The sequence below is a fragment of the Salarias fasciatus genome, chromosome 22 (assembly GCF_902148845.1).
Source record: "Salarias fasciatus chromosome 22, fSalaFa1.1, whole genome shotgun sequence".
Taxonomy (NCBI): Eukaryota; Metazoa; Chordata; class Actinopteri; order Blenniiformes; family Blenniidae; genus Salarias; species Salarias fasciatus.
In genome coordinates this window covers 19,073,221-19,094,659 of record NC_043765.1, presented here as the reverse complement: position 1 = coordinate 19,094,659, position 21,439 = coordinate 19,073,221, and the positions used below count along the sequence as shown (strand labels likewise).

General features: G+C 45.1%; 2 protein-coding genes across 2 annotated transcripts; one reads left to right on the top strand and one right to left on the bottom strand.

Annotated features, from left to right (window-relative positions):
• Positions 1-1,140: 1,140 nt before the first annotated feature.
• Positions 1,141-15,170, top strand: susd5 (sushi domain containing 5). Its single transcript, XM_030121314.1, has 6 exons — positions 1,141-1,264; positions 2,374-2,551; positions 7,230-7,339; positions 7,968-8,156; positions 8,866-12,081; positions 15,097-15,170. Exons 1-5 carry the CDS (start codon positions 1,177-1,179, stop codon positions 10,773-10,775), a joined length of 2,475 nt encoding a protein of 824 aa, XP_029977174.1. The 5' UTR covers positions 1,141-1,176; the 3' UTR covers positions 10,776-12,081; positions 15,097-15,170.
• crtap (cartilage associated protein) lies at positions 14,808-21,087 on the bottom strand. Its single transcript, XM_030121315.1, has 7 exons — positions 20,577-21,087; positions 19,472-19,621; positions 16,716-16,887; positions 16,482-16,610; positions 16,233-16,378; positions 15,738-15,821; positions 14,808-15,186 (listed from the first exon to the last, which is right to left on the bottom strand). The coding sequence occupies exons 1-7, from the start codon at positions 21,036-21,038 to the stop codon at positions 15,139-15,141; spliced, it is 1,191 nt and encodes a 396-aa protein (XP_029977175.1). The 5' UTR covers positions 21,039-21,087; the 3' UTR covers positions 14,808-15,138.
• Between the last annotated feature and the right edge of the window lie 352 nt (positions 21,088-21,439).

Here is a 21,439-nt window from a genome sequence, read left to right as displayed (position 1 = left end):
TACGTATAATACAATGTACTGACAGTTTCACTCAATCCTAATAAGCTACATTTCCTGCATATAGAATATAGCATGTCATATATATTCAGATGAAGACATTATAAAAATCAAATTATTAAATTAAGCTCGGAATAATGAAAAATATCAGAACCTCTGCTACAATAAGTCTCATCTTGGCCCACTGTACCTTTATCCATCATAACATTTGTTGTACATGATTGCAAAAGAACCCGGCCTTTATCTCCCTTGTCTTGATTGCCATGTGGGATCATGGGACAATGCAGGATATCTGTGAAGTTTTCTTTTTTTTAAATTTAAAGTTGAATGATGTGACAGAATTCAAAACACCAAAAATAGTTTGATTAGAAACGTTTGACAGACAGAAAGTGTGGTATAGATAGAGGGACACTACATATACTCCAACATTAGAAAAAAAAAACCAATCTTTAAAAGTGTGATGTGCCTTTATGTTCTGGTTTTATGGAACAAGATGAAAGAAAACAGCAAACAAAAACATCATCTAGTTCAAAAAGTGGTATAAGAACTTCATTTTGAATGGCAGTGGAAACAGGTGTGGGGAAAGCTACTGCAGTAATCAACTTTTTTTTTCCAGAAAGGACAAAATTGGTCTAAATTCTTCTTGCTCCATTTTACACCCAAGTTATCATTGATGAGGTCAACTGTAGAATTATGCTAATTTGATTATCATTTTTTTCATTATATAATTTGTACTCCTCTCTCTCTCTCTCTCTCTCTCTCTCTCTCTCTCTCTCTCTCTGTCTCTCTCTGTCTCTCTCTCTCTCTCTCCCTCCATCCATCCCACTCGAGGTTTTGGGCCGTGACGTATTTACTGACGGGGAAGCGCGAGTTTTCACACAGGTGCTCCATCTGCTTGCCGGTGCGACTATTTGTGGGGATAAACTTCGCCTCTCTCCCTCTCTCTCTCTTTTTCTTTCTCTTTCTCCCTCACTCTCTCTCTCGGTCTCTTCCCGTGAACATCCTCTCTTGTTAACACGCGCACCTTCCTTCCTGCCACTCACTCAGCCTCCGTCTGCCAGGGAGAGGACGCATTTCTCCTTTTAACATAATAAATTCATAACCGAGGGTGGGGGGAGTTTTAGGCACTTTCTCCAAGAAAAGACGTGACATCTGGTGAATAACAGAGGACGACAAAAGATGCTGGATCGCTGCTGCCGAAAAGTCCAGTCGTTGCTCTTTGGATGCCTGGCTTGTCTGGTGCTGGCCTCTGTTGTAAACGCAGACGGTGAGTAAACATTTCAAGATTTTGGAACTAACAGATAAGCAAACATGCAAAAATGTCACGACCGGCGTCAGGCTGCTTTTGGGTTCACATTGGAACATTAAAATAGTTAGATCGCGAGCTGCTGGGTCTTTACGCACAGAAAACTGGCGTCTCTCTCGTTACCTGCTGCTCACCAAAACCCATTTTCTATGTAAAGTCACACGATAACATCCATAACATGATCTAAACAATATTTTTTCATGAATCTTAAATGTGCATGTGCAAATACTGAGACTTTAGTCGTGAAATGATCCGTGCGTAAAAGTTGTGAAAGGTGCCCGCCGAGCTGCGCATTGCGCACGGTCATTTTTCCCTGAAACTCTGCAAATATGCTTTTTGTTATGGGTTGTTTTCCCAGTTCTTGTGTCTGAAAAGCTAAAAATGAGAGGGCAGCGTACAGTATAGTCCTCTATCAGTGGCTCCGCTGTTCTAAATTGGGCGTTTTGCTTTGCGTTGTCTGTGTGTATTTGTTCTTTCTGGAAGGATGATCCTCCAGATACCCTCATCGTGTTTTCTGTTACCCAAGGTGCTGTGAGAGCTCGCATTTTTTTTTTCTAAAAAAGAAAAACTTTCGTGCATAGTTTCTCAAAGCCAAACATTGCTTTGAATAAACTGGAAAAAGTCCAAGCAGAAAAGTTCGTCTTACCCACTGTGAAACAGTGTGTAGGGGGACTTCATAATTGGATTGAAAAAAAAGAAGAAGCAAGTATACATTTTAAACTGTTTAAATGATCAGGTTAGTATCACATCTCTATTTTTAATCTTTTGATAAGCGATTTCTTTCTTTCTTTTATCGAATCCTAGTGAGATGAGAAAATATTTTCTCTGTCATCACTTGATTCAAATATTTATACATTTCTGTCTTTACAAGCGATCACTATTTTATTTTGTTAGTCCAACATAAATGTGATTTGAATTACGAGGATTTTTCTTGAATATCCTGATTTCTATCAGAATCAGATTGGCTGAATTTGTACTTATATCTAAAATTCCTCTTTTTGAGTGTTTTGCCAGGCGAAAGGTTCCTAATAAGGGGCTCCTCTGACTCTCCGCTCCCTGTCTCTCATCAGGTCGAGTGTTTGTGTTGGACCTGAGGAACTCCTCCGGCCCGCAGGGCTTCAGAGATGCTGAGCGAGCCTGCGCCTCACAACACGCCCGTTTGGCCTCAGCCGAGGAGCTCCGTCACGCCGTGGTCGAGTGCTTCTTCTCCCCCTGCACCCGCGGTTGGCTTCACGGAGGCAAAATAGGGTAAGAAGAGAACAGAAGTGCTTATTTTTATTGTTTAAGGAGACTGAGGACTTCCAGAGAGAAAGCGAGAGAGAGAGAGAGAGAGGTCAAAGGTCATTTAGCTGTGTGCGCCTCTGTGTGCGTGTGACGGAGGCAGCGGCGGCAGCAATGGATGAAAGAGAAAGGAAGTAAACAGAGCGGCGGCGCTTACAGAGCGAGCGGGAAGATAGAGGAGTGACACATTTCGGGGGGGAAAGAGAAAAAGACGAGAGGAAGAGATGGAGAAAGACTCCTCTGTTTCTTCCTGCAGGAGGAGGGAATTCTGAGCCGGGGTGTCATGTCGACAACTGCCTCCATTTACACCTCTCGTCTCCACAGCAACGCGACACACAGCCCTCGGCTCCCAGAGACGGGAACAGGCAGACAGACATGCAGAGGAAGGGAGACGATGACCCACGTGGCTCAAAATAACAGCCGAAAAGTTACACCGATCAACATTTTTTAGCAGTTTTTGACAAATAATTAGCAAAAAAAGACTTTTTTTCATTCCTCTTGAGAAAACATAAAAATATACTTTATTTACACTTTGAAAAAGAAAAGTTTCATTTCATTTGAGGTGACACAAAAAGTACTGTACTTCACTATAGATTAAAGAACAATGAATGCAAGAATTAAAAAAGGCATAAGGTATTCTAAGAAATGAAAAGAAGGAAAACATGAAATTAGAATATTTTAAGACATTAAAAGAGTAAAAAAGGTACATATGAGATGAAAATCTTCATACAAGTTGAAATGGGCGTTAAAATCTGAATAGAATAAATTAAGGAGTTGCTTCAAAATGGCGACGGCCCTCAAAATGACGAACGTCTGGTGGCAGGAAAAGCTGACACATTTTTTTTTTTTTCTCTCGCTCCGTACGTGTTGGTCAGCGGACATCGACTTTCGCACTTGCTTACCAGGTTTCACACTTTATCATCCCTCTCCGCGGCCGTGTCTGCCGAGGTCAGGAGCTCCGTCTTCCTGCTCGGGACGTGACAGGAGAACCAGAAATAGAACAGATGAGAGTCTTCATGTGTAAGCTGGTGGAATCAGCTCGGGCTCAAAATGCTTCACGCTTTTCCATTTAATGGAAGAAACTGAGTAGAGAAGTGTCCCAGTAGACTTTTTGATAAGCAAATGGGCTGCAATATAGTGGATGGATGGATGGATGGAGGGAAGGATGCAGGACTATCAGCAAAGAGTTTGCAATTGAAGTTCTTTCCTGCACTGTTCCTCATCTCCCTTTTTTTTAACAAGCCAGAGCGTTGGAAGTATTGTTGTGTATTTGTTCTCACTAGGCAGACATAATAACATGCAAAGAGCATTAGAGAGGACGCCGTGTATCAACAAGCAACCTGAAGGGTAAAAGTTTATGTTTTGTCTTCTGGGAGATTTGGCCAGAAAACAGATGAAAACTTAAAATTCTATCCATTCTTTTTTTTTTTTTGAAGGACTTTATAACAGTCAGCTGTAGTGGACTCAAGTGACTCTGTTTGTGATTTTATAATCTCCTCTTGCTGAAGAGTCAGCTAATCAAATTAATTCAAACCATCTTGTGTCGGCGATGTTCAAAGGATGTACATGTAAACCGCAGTGTTGTATTAAATCTCTTACAAATTGTCAATTGTTTATTGCTCTTAAAGGTGGTGTGCGCGTCGAAAAGCAGCCTCTTTTTTTGGTGAAAATGTAAAAAGTGTGTTTTTATCAGCCAATTTCTCTTTTTTCTGTTGCTTTTTTGGGCATAATACACACTCTCACCCACTTTCCCCGTCGTCTCTTACTATCTCCTCCTCTTGTCCTCGCCTTTTATCTGACCTTTGCACTCCAGACACCCACAAGTAAGCAGAAAATGTCAGATAATTTTAGGAAGGGGCGGATTCAGACGTCAGAATTTCCAGCGGTTCAAGCTCGCGTGTCAGTTTGTTACATGAAGAACTGTGACATTCACTGTTTTCTGTCAATGCTGTGAACTGCGGCGTTTTCCAGAAGCGTCCGCCTGGGTCTTCTGGATATTGAACTTTAAAGCCTCGCAGCTACTTGGACAAACCGCCGGCCAGGCCTCTGGGTCTGTTGCAACAGCAGGTCTTTCTGGGATTGACTGTTGCCTTAACATCTTCGTCTCACCTGTCAGTCATGTGTGTGTGCTGCCCCGGTAACCAAACTCAATAATACCACCAAACCCAACACACACCGATGGCGATGTTATCACGTTGTCAAATGTTAAAGTCTTCCCGGGACTTGAACTTCAGGTTTCTCCGAATGGTGTGTGTGCGCCAGGCAGGGCAGCTGCAGTGTGTGTGTGTGTGTGTGTGTGTGTGTGTGTGTGTGTGTGTGTGTGTGTGTGTGTGTGTGAGAGAGAGAGAATGGAGTGAATATCTAAAGACTGCTTCACTGATATGATCCATAAGAGGTGAAATTTAACCACCGTGTAGCATTTTGGCAATACAGGGTGTGTGTAGGGGGACAAACACACAGCTAACCTTCACACTACCACTCACCTGACCTAATTTGCTCTAAAAATGTAGCCATTGTCCAAATGTCGACATGGGTTTTTGCTTTTTACCTCTTTGCTTCTCTCTCCCAATCACACTCACAGAGAGCTGGATGGCTGCTAAAACAGACCTTGTTCATTTTGAGTGTTTTCTCGATTATTTCTGTCTTGCACCCAATCTCTCTCTCTCTCTCTCTCTCCCTCTCTCTCTGTCTCACCCTCAGACTTTTGTCCTTATAAGCAGAAGTTAGCATGGCACAAGCATGCAGTGTGACTCAGACCGCTCTCTTCTCACAGCCTTTCTGCACTGCCAGTCAAATTCTTTCCAATCACTGCTGCTTTGATTAGGCACCCACACACACACACATGCACGCACCTAAACCCCAGCCAAGCGTTCGCAGCGAGACCTGCTATTAGAGAAAAGTGTGTGCCAGGATGCTCGTGGAGTCCGTCAGACTTTGAATTGTCCTCGCCGCCACCGGGGTGGACCGGTGCCGGCCGTTGCCATGGGAACATGATATGAATGACCTGGGGAGTCGGAATAAATGCTTATCTGGTGTTTTTGGATGACAAATAGCCCAATAATCTAATAATGTGGCAACTGAAATAGACGGTTCGCTCAGCAGTTTTAGCCTCTGCAGCTTGCAGGCGATTTGCACTCCCTGCATTATTTGGCCGCTGTGGAGTACGTAATAGATTAAGCCCATAATGTTATGATTGCTCTAAATGAGGGTGGCTGTAATTTAAAGCATCTACTGTGGGAAAATCTGTCCCCGATGTGCAGTGGTGTGATAATATTATGCCACACAGCAGAGCTGCTGATAACTGCCGCGTGTTTCAGACGTGATGTGTCTGAGCTGATGTCATGTTGGAAAAACATTTACAGAGGCAACACATGTAACGGTGGTCACTCAGAGAGCACTGGACGGCGGGAGGGCGTACATCCCAGAGTACGGTCTAATTGCCCATATACATACATAAAGCAGAGCTGCAGCTTCGCGTATAATATTACTCCAAAGACCCATCAAATCACTGCTCTTTCAGTTTTATTAAAGGTGTCAGGAACATTCGACGCTCTTTTGAAAATAACAGAATCATTATTGTTAGGATATTTTCAGTTAATGGCCTGCGTTTATTGTTGCCATTTTCAGGAGAACAAAATGTTACTGGAATAATCCGCTGGATGATTGTTGATGATTGGACTTCTGCAATTGTTCACGGTTACTCAAAGCATCTGGTTTGGATAAAAACGCTTCAGACAAGCGTTTCCTAATGCGTGGGTCAGGGCCCCTTTCAAAATATTAGACATTTTGAGAACTTTTACAACTATTGAGGATAATGGCATCAGCAACGAGTTTTTTTTAACAGGAAATCATCTAATAAATTCAGAAGCTTCCAAAACTTACTGAGACCTCTCCTACATCTCATACAACCCCCCCAAAAAAAAGCTCAGAAGCAGGGGAAAATTCAAATAATCTTTACCGGAAATAACCTTTCTGTTGTTCATTGACTGTGTTTATTTCTTCATCTCGACTCTGTCATTCGATTCTTTGCCGTTGTAAAGAGATTGAATGTGACCTCCTCATCATTTCCCACTGTCAACATTAATATGAGGCTGCAAATGTCTCCGTGGCTGCATTGCGTGCTCCATCGTCTGGTACTTTGGTGCAGTTAATCAGATATTCAGCAGAATATTGAGCAGCTTTAATGGTGCAAAACTCGAACACTATTTTTGCACCGTGACTCATCAAATAGCTTAACATTCATTTCAGCTTTTCCCGACTGTGAAAAACACCGAAGAAGTGAGCTCAAAGTGAAGTCAAGGATATGAAAAGTCTAGCAAAACACTTTCTATTCAAATTACTTTCACTGTTGATTTTTTCCCCCCCTTTTTCTCCAATGCAATAAAACACATATCTAGTATGTAGAGAGAAAATTTCTGTTGCTGTATCAAGGTTCAAAATGTGTAAATGTCTGTTTTTGAATATGCGAGTGCGTTTCAAGCGAATGCTCTTGACTTTATTTTGATTTTTTTTAATTTTTAATTTCTAAGAGCTTCATTGCTGGAGGCTCTCTGTCATATTATGTTGTAATTAGCCAGCGTGTAATTTAACTTTAAAAGGAGAACGTTTGTGTGTGTATGTGACTGCTTTGTGTGTGTATTTGCAGGACCACTGTGTGCAATATTGTTGGCAGTGCCCTGAAAGCAGTGGACGTAAGGATGGAGAACACTACAGATGTCCCTGCACATCTGGATGCCTTCTGTATCAAAGATAAAGGTCAGTGAAAGCTCAAATTTGACTGTTTGGACTTTTGAACAGGAGAATGAGTGATTAACTTTGGTGGATACATTTTTCTGTTTCTTCAGATATTTGCAAGATTGTAGAATTTATATTATTGCAGATGAATTTTTTTAATCTTAAATTGATTTGTGCAGATGGAGCTGAAAATTTTAAATGAAAAACCTTTTTTCCACGGCCATGTTTTGGACCGGAGAGGGTAAAGCACATCAGTTGATGTTTTGGATCGGATTAGTATTGAATTCCACCTGCAAGAGGCCTCTGGTTTTCACTAATAAACAGGAGAGCTACTGTACCGTGACTGTTTACTCACCACACATGCCGAGGCTGGAACAAACACCCTGCTGTGGAGGAAAATGTACACATCGCGCACATCCACTAAATGCACGTAAAAGCACATACGCAGCTTTATATTGTAGGTCTTGGTGATATATAAATATTATTTGGGGTGTTTCGATTAGTGAGGCTTCTTAAAAAAATGAAACAAGTCTGCAAAGCAAAGAAGAAATCAGTAATGTTGCATTGATTACCCTGTTTATTATCAAACAAGGACAGATCCATCCGTCACAATGAAATAAACACTGTGTTCTGTGTTTCCTGCGGCCAGACGTCCCCTGCGGCGACCCGCCGTCCTTTCCCAACGCTCGCCTGCAGGGACACTCTGGCTTTGAGATGGGAGACGAGCTCCTCTACACTTGCGTCCCAGGATACGTGATGCCCAGCGGACAGTCTGCCTTCAGCCTGCTGTGCGACAGCTGTGGGGAGTGGTACGGACTGGTGCAGATCTGTGTCAGAGGTACGCAGAAGTCTGAACCGTTTCTCTTGAAAAGCAGAGTACAAACGCAAAGAGGCCGAAACTGACAGCTCCCCTCTTGTGCTTGCACGTCAAAGCTTTGAACTTTGACCCGCACTGGACACCAGAAGGAGGTCAATCTCTTCACTTTCTTGCGTATTAGCCGGGGGTTCGTTAGGTAACCAGTGCTCGGTTCCTGGATCGTGGAACACAGAGCCTCGGTTGTGAGGCGGGATGAAAATGGCCGCTCTGACACCTCGGTGCGACATGCCATGATGTGGCTGGGTTCATAGCCGAGGGAGAGACGGAGTCTATGAAGGCAAAAGGCCAGGCCTGCGTGGATTGCTAGTAAACACATTCATAGTTAACATATCGGTTCCTGATCTATCACAAGATGAAGCTGTAGAGTCACGAGTCAAAAGAAAGAACCGTTTAACCAAACAGGACAGGTGAAGTAAGGCAGCCATGAAAAACTTTGATATCAGTTTGACTTTTCATGTTGTAAACACTGAGTTTTTTAGCAGACTCTCTGTTTTTCTTGTGTTTGCATACTATTTGCTACAAATTGGCCAAATCAGTACTAAAGTCTGGTTCCATTTTTAATCAGAGATTAAGAGCATCTCTACTGAGTTTCATGTTGTCAACTGGAAGTATTTATAATTAAAATATTAGTTGATTTTTTCAAATATGATTCATTCTTTTGTGTCTGCAGATCAAACTGAAGGCCACGTTGACTACGAGGACAAGTTCATTGATTCTCACGGAGCAGCAGAGCGAAATGATGAGAGGCCAGAGGAGGCACACGGGGAAGTGTTGGAGGAGGTGCATCCGGATGAACATGGAGAGCTGGAAGTGTTGGGGGAGGTGATTGATCAGAGCAGGGCGTTTGAAGGAGCTGTAGAAGAAGGAGACAGAACTGAGGAGAGGGCTGTGGAGGACTTCATTGGCCATCCCCGGTGGGAGCAGGAGATGACCGAGGTGGCGAGGACCGACACAGCTGCCGCGACAGAAGCGCCTGTCTCTCTTCTGTCCCAGAAACACATGTTCTGGTTCCCTTCCGAGGCCTTCCAGGAGGAAGGGTCTCCTGTCGCCGCCGATCCGGTCGCACAGACAACACAGAGAGCCTCAGGCGGCCAATCGGAAGAAAGCAAAGAGCTCAAGAGTCTAGAAGGACCTGATGATCAACGTCCTGTTGATTTTGATGATCATGATGATGAAAGAGACAGAGATGATGACCACGACGGCGTTGACCGAGACGACAGCCGCCACGATGAACAGGACATCCAGGACAGCCACTACGACGAAGACGATAAAGACAGTCACTTTGTTGATCCAGACGAAGGCGACAGTCGCCAGCAGGAAGACGTGAAGCACCCGGCTCAGTATGATGACCTGGATACACGGGAACGCCATGATGACGACGATCACGATGACCATTATGACATGGGCGAACACGAAGAGGACAACGATCGCGTTCACTACGGCAGCCAGGAGATCGACGATGGAGACGACACTCCCGATGAACAGGAAACCTACAAAGATCACGACGATGTGACCGATGACCACGAGGGGGAAGGCAGCGAACATCCTGAAGTGTCTGAGGATCAATCAAAATACGATGACCACGACGATCATGACGACCACGACGATCATGACGACCACGATGATCGTGACGACCACGATGATCATGACGATGGGAAGGAACTGTCTGACACGGATGAAGATGATCATCATGACCATGATGATCATGATGACCATATACACAAAGACGATGAAGATCCCGACAGCCACGAAGACGATTATGGTCGTCAGCGCGAAGTCTTGTCTGTACCAACAAACGAGCGTCAAAACTTCACTCAGAAGGAAACGGGAGGGAAAGTCACCACGGACGAGATGTGGCTGGACGGCTACCCTGTCGTTCAGGAGGAAACGGAAGGCGACTCCACAACGGAGGGGTCTAAACCAGAGGACAGAGAGAGGGGGAGTGTTGTCAAGGCAACAGATACACCCAACGAAGTGGAAATCCGGAAACCCGGTCCTTACGCCACCTCGTCAGAAGAACAGGCATCGCCAACGGTTCCCGAATCGGAACAGGGCGAAGTGGAGGAGGATCTGTGGCCAGGTTTCATCGGGACATCTGCGCCTGCAGGCGACCCTTTAGAGCCTTCAGACTCCCCCTCCTTCTCCGACACCCTGGACTACGACACGCAGCAGGCGGCTCCTACCCACTCGTGGCTGGGTGATCTGACCGAGCACCCGTTCCTCGACCACGGCCCGGCTCCACCGGTGCGGGACGACGACGACGTCTTCGCCGGAGTGATCGAGGAGCACACGGTGCGCAACCTTCCCGGCGAGACCGGCGACAGGGGGGAGGTGGAGGGGGAGATGGAGGAGACGATCTGCGCGGGCGAAGACTGTCCCCCCAACACACCCGCCTCCTCTGCCAGAGGGCCCACAGTGGCCGCCATCATCGTGGCAGTGTGCGCCCTGGCCACCGCCGTCATCGTCGGGGTCTGGTGTTACCAAAGGCAACAGCGAAAGAGTTCAATGTATGAGATGAACGGAAAGGGCCAAAGTCAGAGCAGACAGGCCCAACAGATAGAGATGCAGCAGAAGGTGTAGGAGGGAGCGATGAGTAGAAGGACTACGGTAAAAGGCAATGAGAGGAGGAGAGCACAGCTCCTGATCTTGTTAGAAATGAATGCATATTTGAAGATCTTGCAGAGGTATGAACGGATTACTTCTACGAAAGAGGAAAATCTGGCACACTGGTCAAGAAGAGGCAAAAGAATACTACCTGACGCTTAATGCAGTACGAAGCAGGACGGCGAGCATTCTCTTCATTTTTCAACTCCAAGGAAATACACTTGTCCTTGTTATACCTTTCCATTATTTTCAATGTGTCGGCATCTAGCTGGACACACGAAGGAGCTGTGACTGGGCTGGACTCAACCCCAGGAACTGTGAGTGGAGATCATGAAGAAACGATGGCGTTGGTGAACCTTCCTGAATACGAATATGAACTGAGACTTTAACCTCCAAAACTATTGGACGTTGTGGTAAAGATTATTGTGTTACTTTGCTGTTGTTTTCATTGACTCTGACCTAATTTTTATTGTTTGGATTTATTTTTTTTTTAATCTACAGCCTTGTTTTGTGTGTTGTTTGTATAAAAACTGCAGTCATCACCTGAGTGAACATTTCAGAGCAGATTTTGAACAGCTTGGCAAACTCCAGGTCTGGTAGGCTGACAGGAACAATCAACAAAGAGACGATGGTTAATGATGGCTGTGAAGAAAGGTATGATGGGAAGGAGGCGATGAGAGAGGCCAAAGAAAGGAGGAAGCGAGCGTAGCAGTGTGATGGGAGGAAACTCATGAGACTGTTCCGTCTCTGTTGGTTTTGACAGTCGGCTGGTGAAACATACAGACGCATGAAGACTGCAGACTCAGCTCTATGGACGTGTGTGAGGAAAAAGTGTGAATGTGTTTGTGTGTAGTCCCGTTTTCCTGTCTTTGTGGGGTCCAATAACTTGGGTGTACATAGTCTTGTGGGTCTGGCTTAACTTAGGGCCATAAAATGTAGGAAACCACACATATCTGGCAGTAGGGTTACGGTCAAGGTTCAGCACTTAATTGCGAAGAGACAGGAGGATGCATTGCATCAACAACAGGACTTCACAAAGTTAGCCGTGCAAGAATATATGTTTGTTTGTTTGAGTGAGTGAGCACACTGCACTGGCTGGATCTGACATACCTGGTGAAGACTGGTTTATATGTATTTTAGGGTTAAACTGGAGTTTAAGGGTTTAGGTTAGGATTAGGGTTAGGATTAAACAGCCGTGATGACCGAGGTGAGTACGGGACAAAGGAATACATTACAGCAATGCGAAGGTAGAGCCAGTGTGTGTGTGTGTGTGTGTGTGTGTGTGTGTGTGTGTGTGTGTGTGTGTGCGCGCGAGGCCCAGCAGTACACTGTGTCTGAAGTTTTTGGATGAGGTGATACTTGCATGAACGCTGACGACATTTTTAACCAGCCAGAGATGAAACTCTGAGGCGCTCCCCTGGCAGCAGGGAGCCCAGATATCAGGCTCCAGCTCGAGAAACGTCACTGATCGTTCGGCTGCTTTGTTTGAGTCTTTAAATCAAAGTTCCATCAAAAACGTTTCCGACATACTGGTAACTTGGCTTCAACACCTGTCCTCAAATGTTGAACTTGACGAGTAGACATGCAAAAGTAACAAATATAATTACAGATTTTATTCACTACATCGCTTCATTAAATGTTGTTTAGTGAGTTTGAGTTTACTCTGATTGATTCCCTATTAGCAGTTAAGGATGTCCTCTAGACTGGACAAGGGAATAATTTGATGAATACATTTCTGACTAATTCTTGCTGATTGTTGTAATAATTAAAAGAAATCATGGAAGATAAATAATAAAGTTCATTATTAATTTCAGGCGATGATTAATTTTTCCAGAGAGGTCACATAAAATACATGACTGCTAAAGGGCTAAATCTCTCAATAAAAAAAATTACAGTGTTACAATGTTTCCTGTATCCTGCCCAGATTCCCCCATAGTATATCAATCTGGTAATGTTAGATCAATGTTTCAATCCCAAATATGCACACATCCTCACATTTGACTAAAATACATGTAATTATTGTTTTCTTTTTTTTGTCCACATTTTGATAAAAGCTCATCCTGTCTGAACTGGGTGTGGACTGTTTGCTCTGCAATGTGCTGATATTGAACTCCTGTTTACACGCTCATCAATAAACAATACAAATTTAAATATGTCTGAATTGTCGCAATAACGCTTAGATGAGAAAATGTTTCTCCAGTGGTGAGGAGAGCCGAACTCTCAAGCAATATTTTAATAATTAAGTGTTTGGTTTAAAATATAGCATTAGGATTACAATGTATTGTCATTACAGATGTATAAGTACATAGTAACAAAAAACTGTTCGACCATCATAAGTGACGACAAGGTTCAGTTTTATGTGTCAGCAATAATAAAGGATCTTCTTTTCTGTCTCCAAGTTTCATAAAAAAAAAAAAAAAATAGGAGTACAGATTTAAACAACATGTATTTATGTTTCTGTAAATATGAATCTAAAAACTCTGTGAAGATGCTGTAAATACTGCAGTTTGTGGGAAGTAAAACTACACATAGCTCAATTACTATGGCGATCAAGCCGAGCTGAAGGTGGACTTTATCCCTCTTTTCTCACTCAAATCAGCCGTAGAGGGCAGTTCTGGTCCCGGAGAGCCACAATCACGCATGGTTTCGACAATTCCTCGGTTCAACAAACACTTTGTTGTTATCAAAGTTTCCGCAGAGCCTTGAGGTGACAAATTAATAAATATAATGTAATTAAATTATGTGTTGAAGCAGGAAGACATTGAAAACATGCAGAGCTGTGGCCCTTCAGGACCAAAAGGACCCACCTGTGGTACGATAGACTATATATGGAGAGACCATATCTATACTGAAGTATCAGATAGTTGTGTTTCTGGTCAAACGTCAGAGTTTTTCATGTCTGAAAACCGAGGAATGATAAAACACTGAGGTTAAACTTGGGATCTGAATGACACAGATAAGTGCAGAATTTAAACAAATTTACAAAAAGTGTTTCGGTTTCATCTCAAACTGCAGGATGTTTGATGTCAAGATGGAAAAATGTACTGTATACATGTTTTCTAAGTCAAAATAAACTTTCAAACATGTCGTGTTTCTCCTCCTCCTTTGTCAGGGTCAAATAAACTGTCTTGAGGTGTCACGTTCATCTGCAACCTTGAATCCCATTAATCAGACATCCGTCATTTACACAAACAGGGCTTTTTATCAGTCGCCATCTTCTGCTTCTCTGACCAAAATGTTTACAAGTGAGAAAAAAAAAGCATCAAAAGATGAAGTGGAGTTGAGACAGAAGGAGGTGTGATGAAAAAGACAGGTAAATAGAGGCTGGAGAGCAGGCGGACACAGAGTCCGAGACACACGGTAATACAGAGGGAATGTTCCCCTGTGGGCTTTTAACGCCGACGTGTGACAAACTGCACAGAGACTCAATGTTCAAACATGATTAAGCAACTCAAGAGTTTTCTCTCTGCTCGGCTCTCTGATCCATTCTCCTGTCCCACCGCTGGGAATTTTTCTTCTTGCGGGCACTTCAGTTAAAAACCATTGGAGTGAAGAGAGATCTAATCAATAAAAAATCAGCAGATCCCATTAGAAAGCCCATTAAAAACTTACAATTAGTCTTTCCTGATAGATTAATTGAGTTTTCATGTTCTCCCTGTGCATGACTGGATTTTCTCCTGAAGTCCAAAAACATTTGTGAGGATAATTTATGTCTAACGATCCATCTTCTATCCCTGTCCACCAGAGACAGGCCGCCAGTCCATGACAGGGCAAACACACACTAATTAACCTCACGTGTGTTTTTGGACTGAGGGAAGGAACCAAAGCACCGAAGGACACATGGGAAGAACATGCAAACTGGGTCCACCCAAGATGAATGATGCTTTGTGGACTGCATGAGAAAACATGCACAGGGAAGATATGCAAACTCCCTGTAGGAATGGCATCCCATAGGACCACTTCACCACCATGGGGTCAAACACAAGCTGATGATGCAAGGACCAGATTTTTATAAATGTATTTTATTGTCAAAAAAGAAAATTCTGAAAGAAAACGTAGATGATTCACAGTGAGAAAATGAATTCATAAAACAGTACGTACAAATATTTCTGTCCTCTGTATCATTGTCTTTCAATTATTTTCCTCGCTGTGCTGTGAAGTTTATCCCTAGACACTTGGTGCACCATTTCAAAAAGTAGAATTCGGGCTGTTGAGCTGCTATTAAAGACACAGTGATCAATCAGAGACTCTCAGAAAAACCCAATAAATACTAAGTTTGGGAGTGTTTTGCTGCAAGTGTGTGTGTTTTTCAGTGTTTCGGCAGAGTTTTCAACCTGGGTTATTCATCCTCGTCCAGGAACTCGTCTATAAACTCCACCACCTCCCCCTGAAGACAAAAAAGAGAGAGAACAATGAACCAGGGACCACTCAGGAGGGTCTGCCGTCTCATTTCAAAGTGGATTACCACAAATCCTCCCGCTCACGGATCTATCTGTGTTTTCTCATATCGTACATTACTGAAGAGATTACAGTCAAGCAGTGAATGGAGTTTACTGTGTACAGCATGTAATCCTGCTTTGTGGTGGCCTGGCCTGATGGCCACACTTGCTTTGTGCTGCATCAGAATAACTGAAGGAAAGCTGATGCCACACTGCCACCTGGTGGCCGCCCGCGGTGCTGCAGTCTGATAGACACACGGCACATTGTACTGCAGGGCGTCACGTGACCACAGTGAAGAATCCAGGGATTTTCCATAAGTTACACGAGGACAACGGCTATGAGAGCGAATCAGGCAACCCAACGTGAACTTGATTCATGGAAATCACACCGGTGTGCTCCCATCTGATGTCGCCTTATCTCATTCGGATGCAGCCACCTGGCTGCAGGCGTCCTGCAAAAAGCATGAACAGAGAAAGGACGCCAGCCACAGATACGCACCTCGTCGTCGCTCACCAGACGCTGCCTGGAGAAGTCCATCATCTCCATCTGCATGGTCGTCTGGTTGTAGTACCGCACTGCCTCCTGCAGCAAACAAACACACGGAGCAGTTTAAAAAAAATGACACATTTATCTTTTATCCTGAAAAAGCCCCATTAAAGAATTGGAAGGTAGATCCCTTTAAGTGAGTATGAGGACCGTATGTAAGGGTGGCAACCTGTCTTTGTCTCAAACGTGAATAGATTTATTATTATTAGAATTATAAATCGAAAAACTTGAAACTATTTACATATATTGTCTCCACTAAGTCTTGGAATGATTTTCCATGCGAAGTTTATAAGTTCTCTCTTCAAGCTTGGATTTTTTTATTGCTACTCCTTTTTAGACCTTTCAAAAATACACATTTGTGACGGTAAAAAGCCTGGAGGTGCGAGTTTGAGTGTCCTGTGACGGACCGGTGATACAGACGGTTGAGCAGAATGTGAAAACACTCACCGATCTGGGGAGGAAGTCCTCTTCCGTCAGCCCCCACTGGTCTTTGTGGTACTTGTAATAGGCCACATTGTTCTTCATGACTTCATCACTGGGGTCAAAGAGCATGTAGCTGACGGCACAGGGCACCGCGTTCTTCAGGTCGTTCACTGGAATCACAAAGATGCGAATGCTTTCAGTGGAGTAACTTACACACAACCCAACAGATGAAAATCTGAAGCGCAAGCGCACCGCAGACGAGAGCAGACTCACATTTGTAATATGCAAACTGCAGGTAGTGGTACATGGTGGCCACAAACTTCTCCACCACAAATCCTCCGACGACAGGCGTGAGATCGCTTTCACACTTCACCTTCCTCTCCAGCACCTCGATGTAGTGATCTGAAGAGGAAAGGAACGCAATTACACGTTTTCTGAACTCAAGACGTTTGCAGGAAGATCATACAATCAGGAAGCAAAAACGTGGAATATTTTTGACCAGCTGACCAGCGATGGACGGGTAGAAATCTTTGAAGTCTTTGACGTCCCGCGGACCCTCGGATGCGGCCAGGCACTCATCGTAGACCTTGAAGAAGTCCCTCAATGCCAGCTCCATGTCTGATACAGAGGTACGGAAGTTATCCCCATTGTAGGCCCTCACTGCTCGCACAAACAGCATCTGGAACAAAAGTAAATACCAGTCGTTGCACATGAGGCGTTAAAAAAAATCTTTTCATGCTTTATCAAACAAAATAGTGAGAATTCTGTCAAAAACCACCCCCAAAACAGAAGCCTGTTGATTTAATATGAAGGTTTAAACTTTAAATCTTATATAGAATATACTCCTTTCAGGTTCTAGGTGTCACGCCCTGTGCCCCTGCGTCCTCGTGGAGGCGCTGGGGTCCTGTTCTGTTTGTCTGCCCTCATGTTCTCCTGCCTCGTTACTCCCTGATGTGCCTCACCTGCCCTGCCATGTATTTAAGTCCTGTGCTCCAGGTGTGTCTTGTCAGCTCCTTGTGGGTCTGTCTGTGTGCTTCCATGTCCCTGCCTGCACCTCCGCTCTGTTTGCCTTTTTGTTCCTGAGTTCCCGATTTGTCTTGAGTTCTGGATTCCCTTGTTTTGGAAAACAAAGACTTTTTTACCCCGCCTGGCTGCCTGCGCCTGGGTCCTTCCCCCCCGCACCCGTGACAGAAGGAGCCAACCACGTCTGGACCCAGCAGGCAGTAAGTCCTACCCCCCGGATCCCCTGCCTCTGGCCACCGCCGAGGCTGCTCACCCCCGGACCATGTGCCTATGGCCCCCCGCCAGTGAAAGAAGCACGCGCCCCTCCAGGGCGTGTGCCGGCAAGGCTGCTCGCCCCAGCGAAAGTAGCCCACGCCCCCTGGGCGTGTGCCGGCGAGGCTGCTCGCCCCCGGACCGTGTGCCTATGGCCCCCCCGCCGGCGAGAGAAGCTCGCCCCCAGATCATGTGCCGCCATGCAGTCCCGACCCGTTCCTGTTTGCTGCCGGCGACCCGTTCCTGTTTGCTGCCGGCGACCCGTTCCTGTTTGCTGCCGGCGACCCGTTCCTGTTTGCTGCCGGCGACCCGTTCCTGTTTGCTGCCGGCGTGCAGCCCCAACCTGTCCTGCTCTGTTCCGTGCTAGCTGCCCGAGGGAGCGCAGCACCCCCCCGTTCCGTCCGAGTCCCCGTCCGAGTCCCCGTCCGAGTCCCCGTCCGAGTCCCCGTCCGAGTCCCCGTCCGAGTCCCCGTCCGAGTCCCCGTCCGAGTCCCCGTCCGAGTCCCCGTCCGAGTCCCCGTCCGAGTCCCCGTCCGAGTCCCCGTCCGAGTCCCCGTCCGAGTCCCCGTCCGAGTCCCCGTCCGAGTCCCCGTCCGAGTCCCCGTCCGAGTCCCCGTCCGAGTCCCCGTCCGAGTCCCCGTCCGAGTCCCCGTCCGAGTCCCCGTCCGAGTCCGCACATGGAGAGGGGGGTACTGTCACGCCCTGTGTCCCTGCGTCCTCGTGGAGGCGCTGGGGTCTTGTTCTGTTTGTCTGCCCTCATGTTCTCCCGCCTCGTTACTCCCTGATGTGCCTCACCTGCCCTGCCATGTATTTAAGTCCCGTGCTCCAGGTGTGTCTTGTCGGCTCCTTGTGGGTCTGTCCGTGTGCGTTTGTCTGTGTGCTTCCATGTCTCTGCCTGCACCTCTGCTCCGTTTGCCTTTTTGTTCCTGAGTTCCCGATTTGTCTTGAGTTCTGGATTCCCTTGTTTTGGAAAATAAAGACTTTTTTACCCCGCCTGGCTGCCTGCGCCTGGGTCCTTCCCCCCCGCACCCGTGACACTAGGTTGCTAAAGTTTTATTAAAACATCCAAATTCTCACCCCCACAACACAATTAAAAGTTGAAGAAACCTCATAACACAGTGAAATATGGTATACGGTTTTTTTGTTAGATTTTGAAACGATTATTTCCAGTATGAGGACAAAATGCAAACATCACAAAGTTGTTGTGTTTTTCTCTTATTTGACCTTGTAGCACTGATCGGTTTGTGGTCAGAGCTTAACACTGCGACCCAGTAGTCTCAACATGGTCATTAGATTCCTGAGACTGTCTGGTCCAGACACTAATCCATCCTTGTTCCTCAGGGAAGTGAGTGAAGATGGCTTTACTCAGTATAAAAGGTAATAAATCGAACTGGGGTTCATACAGTAGCTGTCACTGAAAAGTTGATGAAGGAAAGGATGCAGTCCAAAGATGACCTGATCCCTTCAAACATCTTCACATCAAATATCCAGCGGCCATGTTTTGACTTCAGCTGTGTTTCAGCTCTGCCTGAGGCTTTAGCACAGAGTGACACAAACTGTGAATCTGAAATTCTCATATTACTCCATTCTTGCTCTCAATCTACCACTCATCTTTTTCTTGGAGCTTCAAGCGACTTCTGATGTGCAGAAAAATGATTTTTTTTTTGTACTTTCTCTGCACCAAGAATCTACATATTACATCCAGTGTGCTTTTCCTCTCCATGAATAGATGAACAAACAGTTTCATAACATTTCAACACATGGCAAATACTTGTATCCATTGTTCGTATTTTACATTCAGTGGTTCAAAAAACAGCTATTTCTCAGTGTTACGGTGTATTCTTACTTGAATTTTCATAAATCTGAGAATATGTTATAAAAAAAGGAAAAGTAAATACATGTTTAATATATATTTACAACCATACAACAAGAACCACACTGCCAGCTATAGAGTGGAATAGTGTGTGTGTGTGTGTGTGTGTGTGTACCTCATAGGATTTGGTTTCCAGGTCTTTTAAGTGTTCTTCCGCTCCAGGCAGACTTTTGTAGTAGGCCATGTTTTTCTGCATCATGTCGTCTTCCGGATGCTTCAGCAGGAAGGTGTGAGCAGCAGACACGGCCTTGGCCAGGTTGTTCGACTGAGACACAGAGGAAAAACACACACAAGTACCATTTATTTTTGGCTACACCAACAAACAGCAGCATGGACAATACAGGGTCACTAACTGTGTCACTGCCCATCAAAAAATTACTAAATACAAGCAAATTTAGAGACGTATGTATGTTTTGTCACTACTATCAGCTTGATTTCAACAGTTTACCTCATAATATTTTCGTTCAGTAGTTCTGTGAACTATTTGTCCATAATAATAATTCCATTAATAATTGATAACAATCATAATAACAATAAAAATGTGCATAGATCAATCACTTTGGAAAACAGACCGATGGAAGGACAAAGAGATAGGAAAATCAAATTAATGAATAAATTACTTGAAGGTTGGAAAACATAAATCAACACTAATAAATAAATAAATGGATAATTTAATGAAGCAAATCAATTATTTTAAAGCTCAAAATGAGATAAACAGTACTGAATGAACTGTTCATAAATTAATCAATTACTCAATTGAAAGTACAAACACCAGTTTAAAAAGCACACACACACACACACACATTACATCTATATCAAGACAATAAATACACCTCTGATAGATCTGCATTTATCTTTTTCATCTACAAGTTTTTATTTTATTCTTCACATGTTACTTCCAAACCATAAACGATGTGTACTCCACAAGATAAACCTTAAATTTGAAGAAGTGGTGAAGAGAGAAGTCCTTGTTTCCGGATATCTATTTCTATCCCTCGTTAGTCATTCCATAACTACAGGCTGGTTAGAGTTGTGGGATCTGTTTTTAACCCTCTCGTGCATCCGTGGCACATCAGGAGAAATACCTGGAACTAGTAAAAACATCACTTCTTGTTGATCCTCCACTCAACCGGGACACACAGTGAATGTTTTAACCTCTTCGCCTTGTTTGACCTCTGTCACTCTCTCTCGCGCGCGCGCTGCTCCTGTCGGTCCTCTACCTTGAAGTATGCGTACTGCAGGTATCTGTACGGCTCCCTCCTCTCGAACTCGTCGATGGTGTCCCGGCTGGGCATGGTCTGCCGGAAGGCGGGCAGCCCCTGCTTGCAGCGCTTCAGGCACTGCGCGCGCTTCATCACGTTCCCGAAGGCGCGCAGCTCCGGGAACTCCTCGAACCTCTGCTCGTCCTCCAGCCGCACCGAGCTGCAGTTGAGGTTGCAGAAGGCCTCGCTGTCCCGCAGCAGCCGGTAGAGGCGCAGGGACACCTCCATGTACTCCACCGTCTCCTTCCACTTCTCCCCGGTGTACTGGTCCAGCGCGTGCTTGTAGGCGGACTCCAGCGGCATCAGCTCTTGCCGGGGGAAACTCCTGAAGCTGTACTTCTCGTACTGGGAGTCCGCCGCGGCGGAGAGCAGCGCCACGAGCAGAGCGGAGAGGAGTTTGGGAGACGTGGACGGGGCCATTTTTGTAGGCTGGTGCAAATGGTGGAGGGGCTGGGATGATCCGGGGCTGCGTGTTGGTCCTGGGACCGCCTCAAGATCCACAACGTATCCGGGGCAGGAGGCTCCCCTCCCCCGCGGGCTCAGGGCAGGACCAGGCGCTCCGGACCGGGGCTCCTCCTCCCACTGATCCGCTGAAGTAAATCCCTGCTCTTGTTCTGGTTTGAATTACTCCCCCTTAGAGTTTAATTCAACAGAATAAAGTCTTTTTAATGAGTTGACACGTGAAGGATTTGGAAAAAAAACATGCATGAACCCAAACTATACTGCATTCTAACCTCCTGATTTTACTTGATTACTCTATTTAACGCTGCTCTGGAAAAGTTTTTACCTTTTTTCCCCTCCTTACAGTCACCAATTAAACC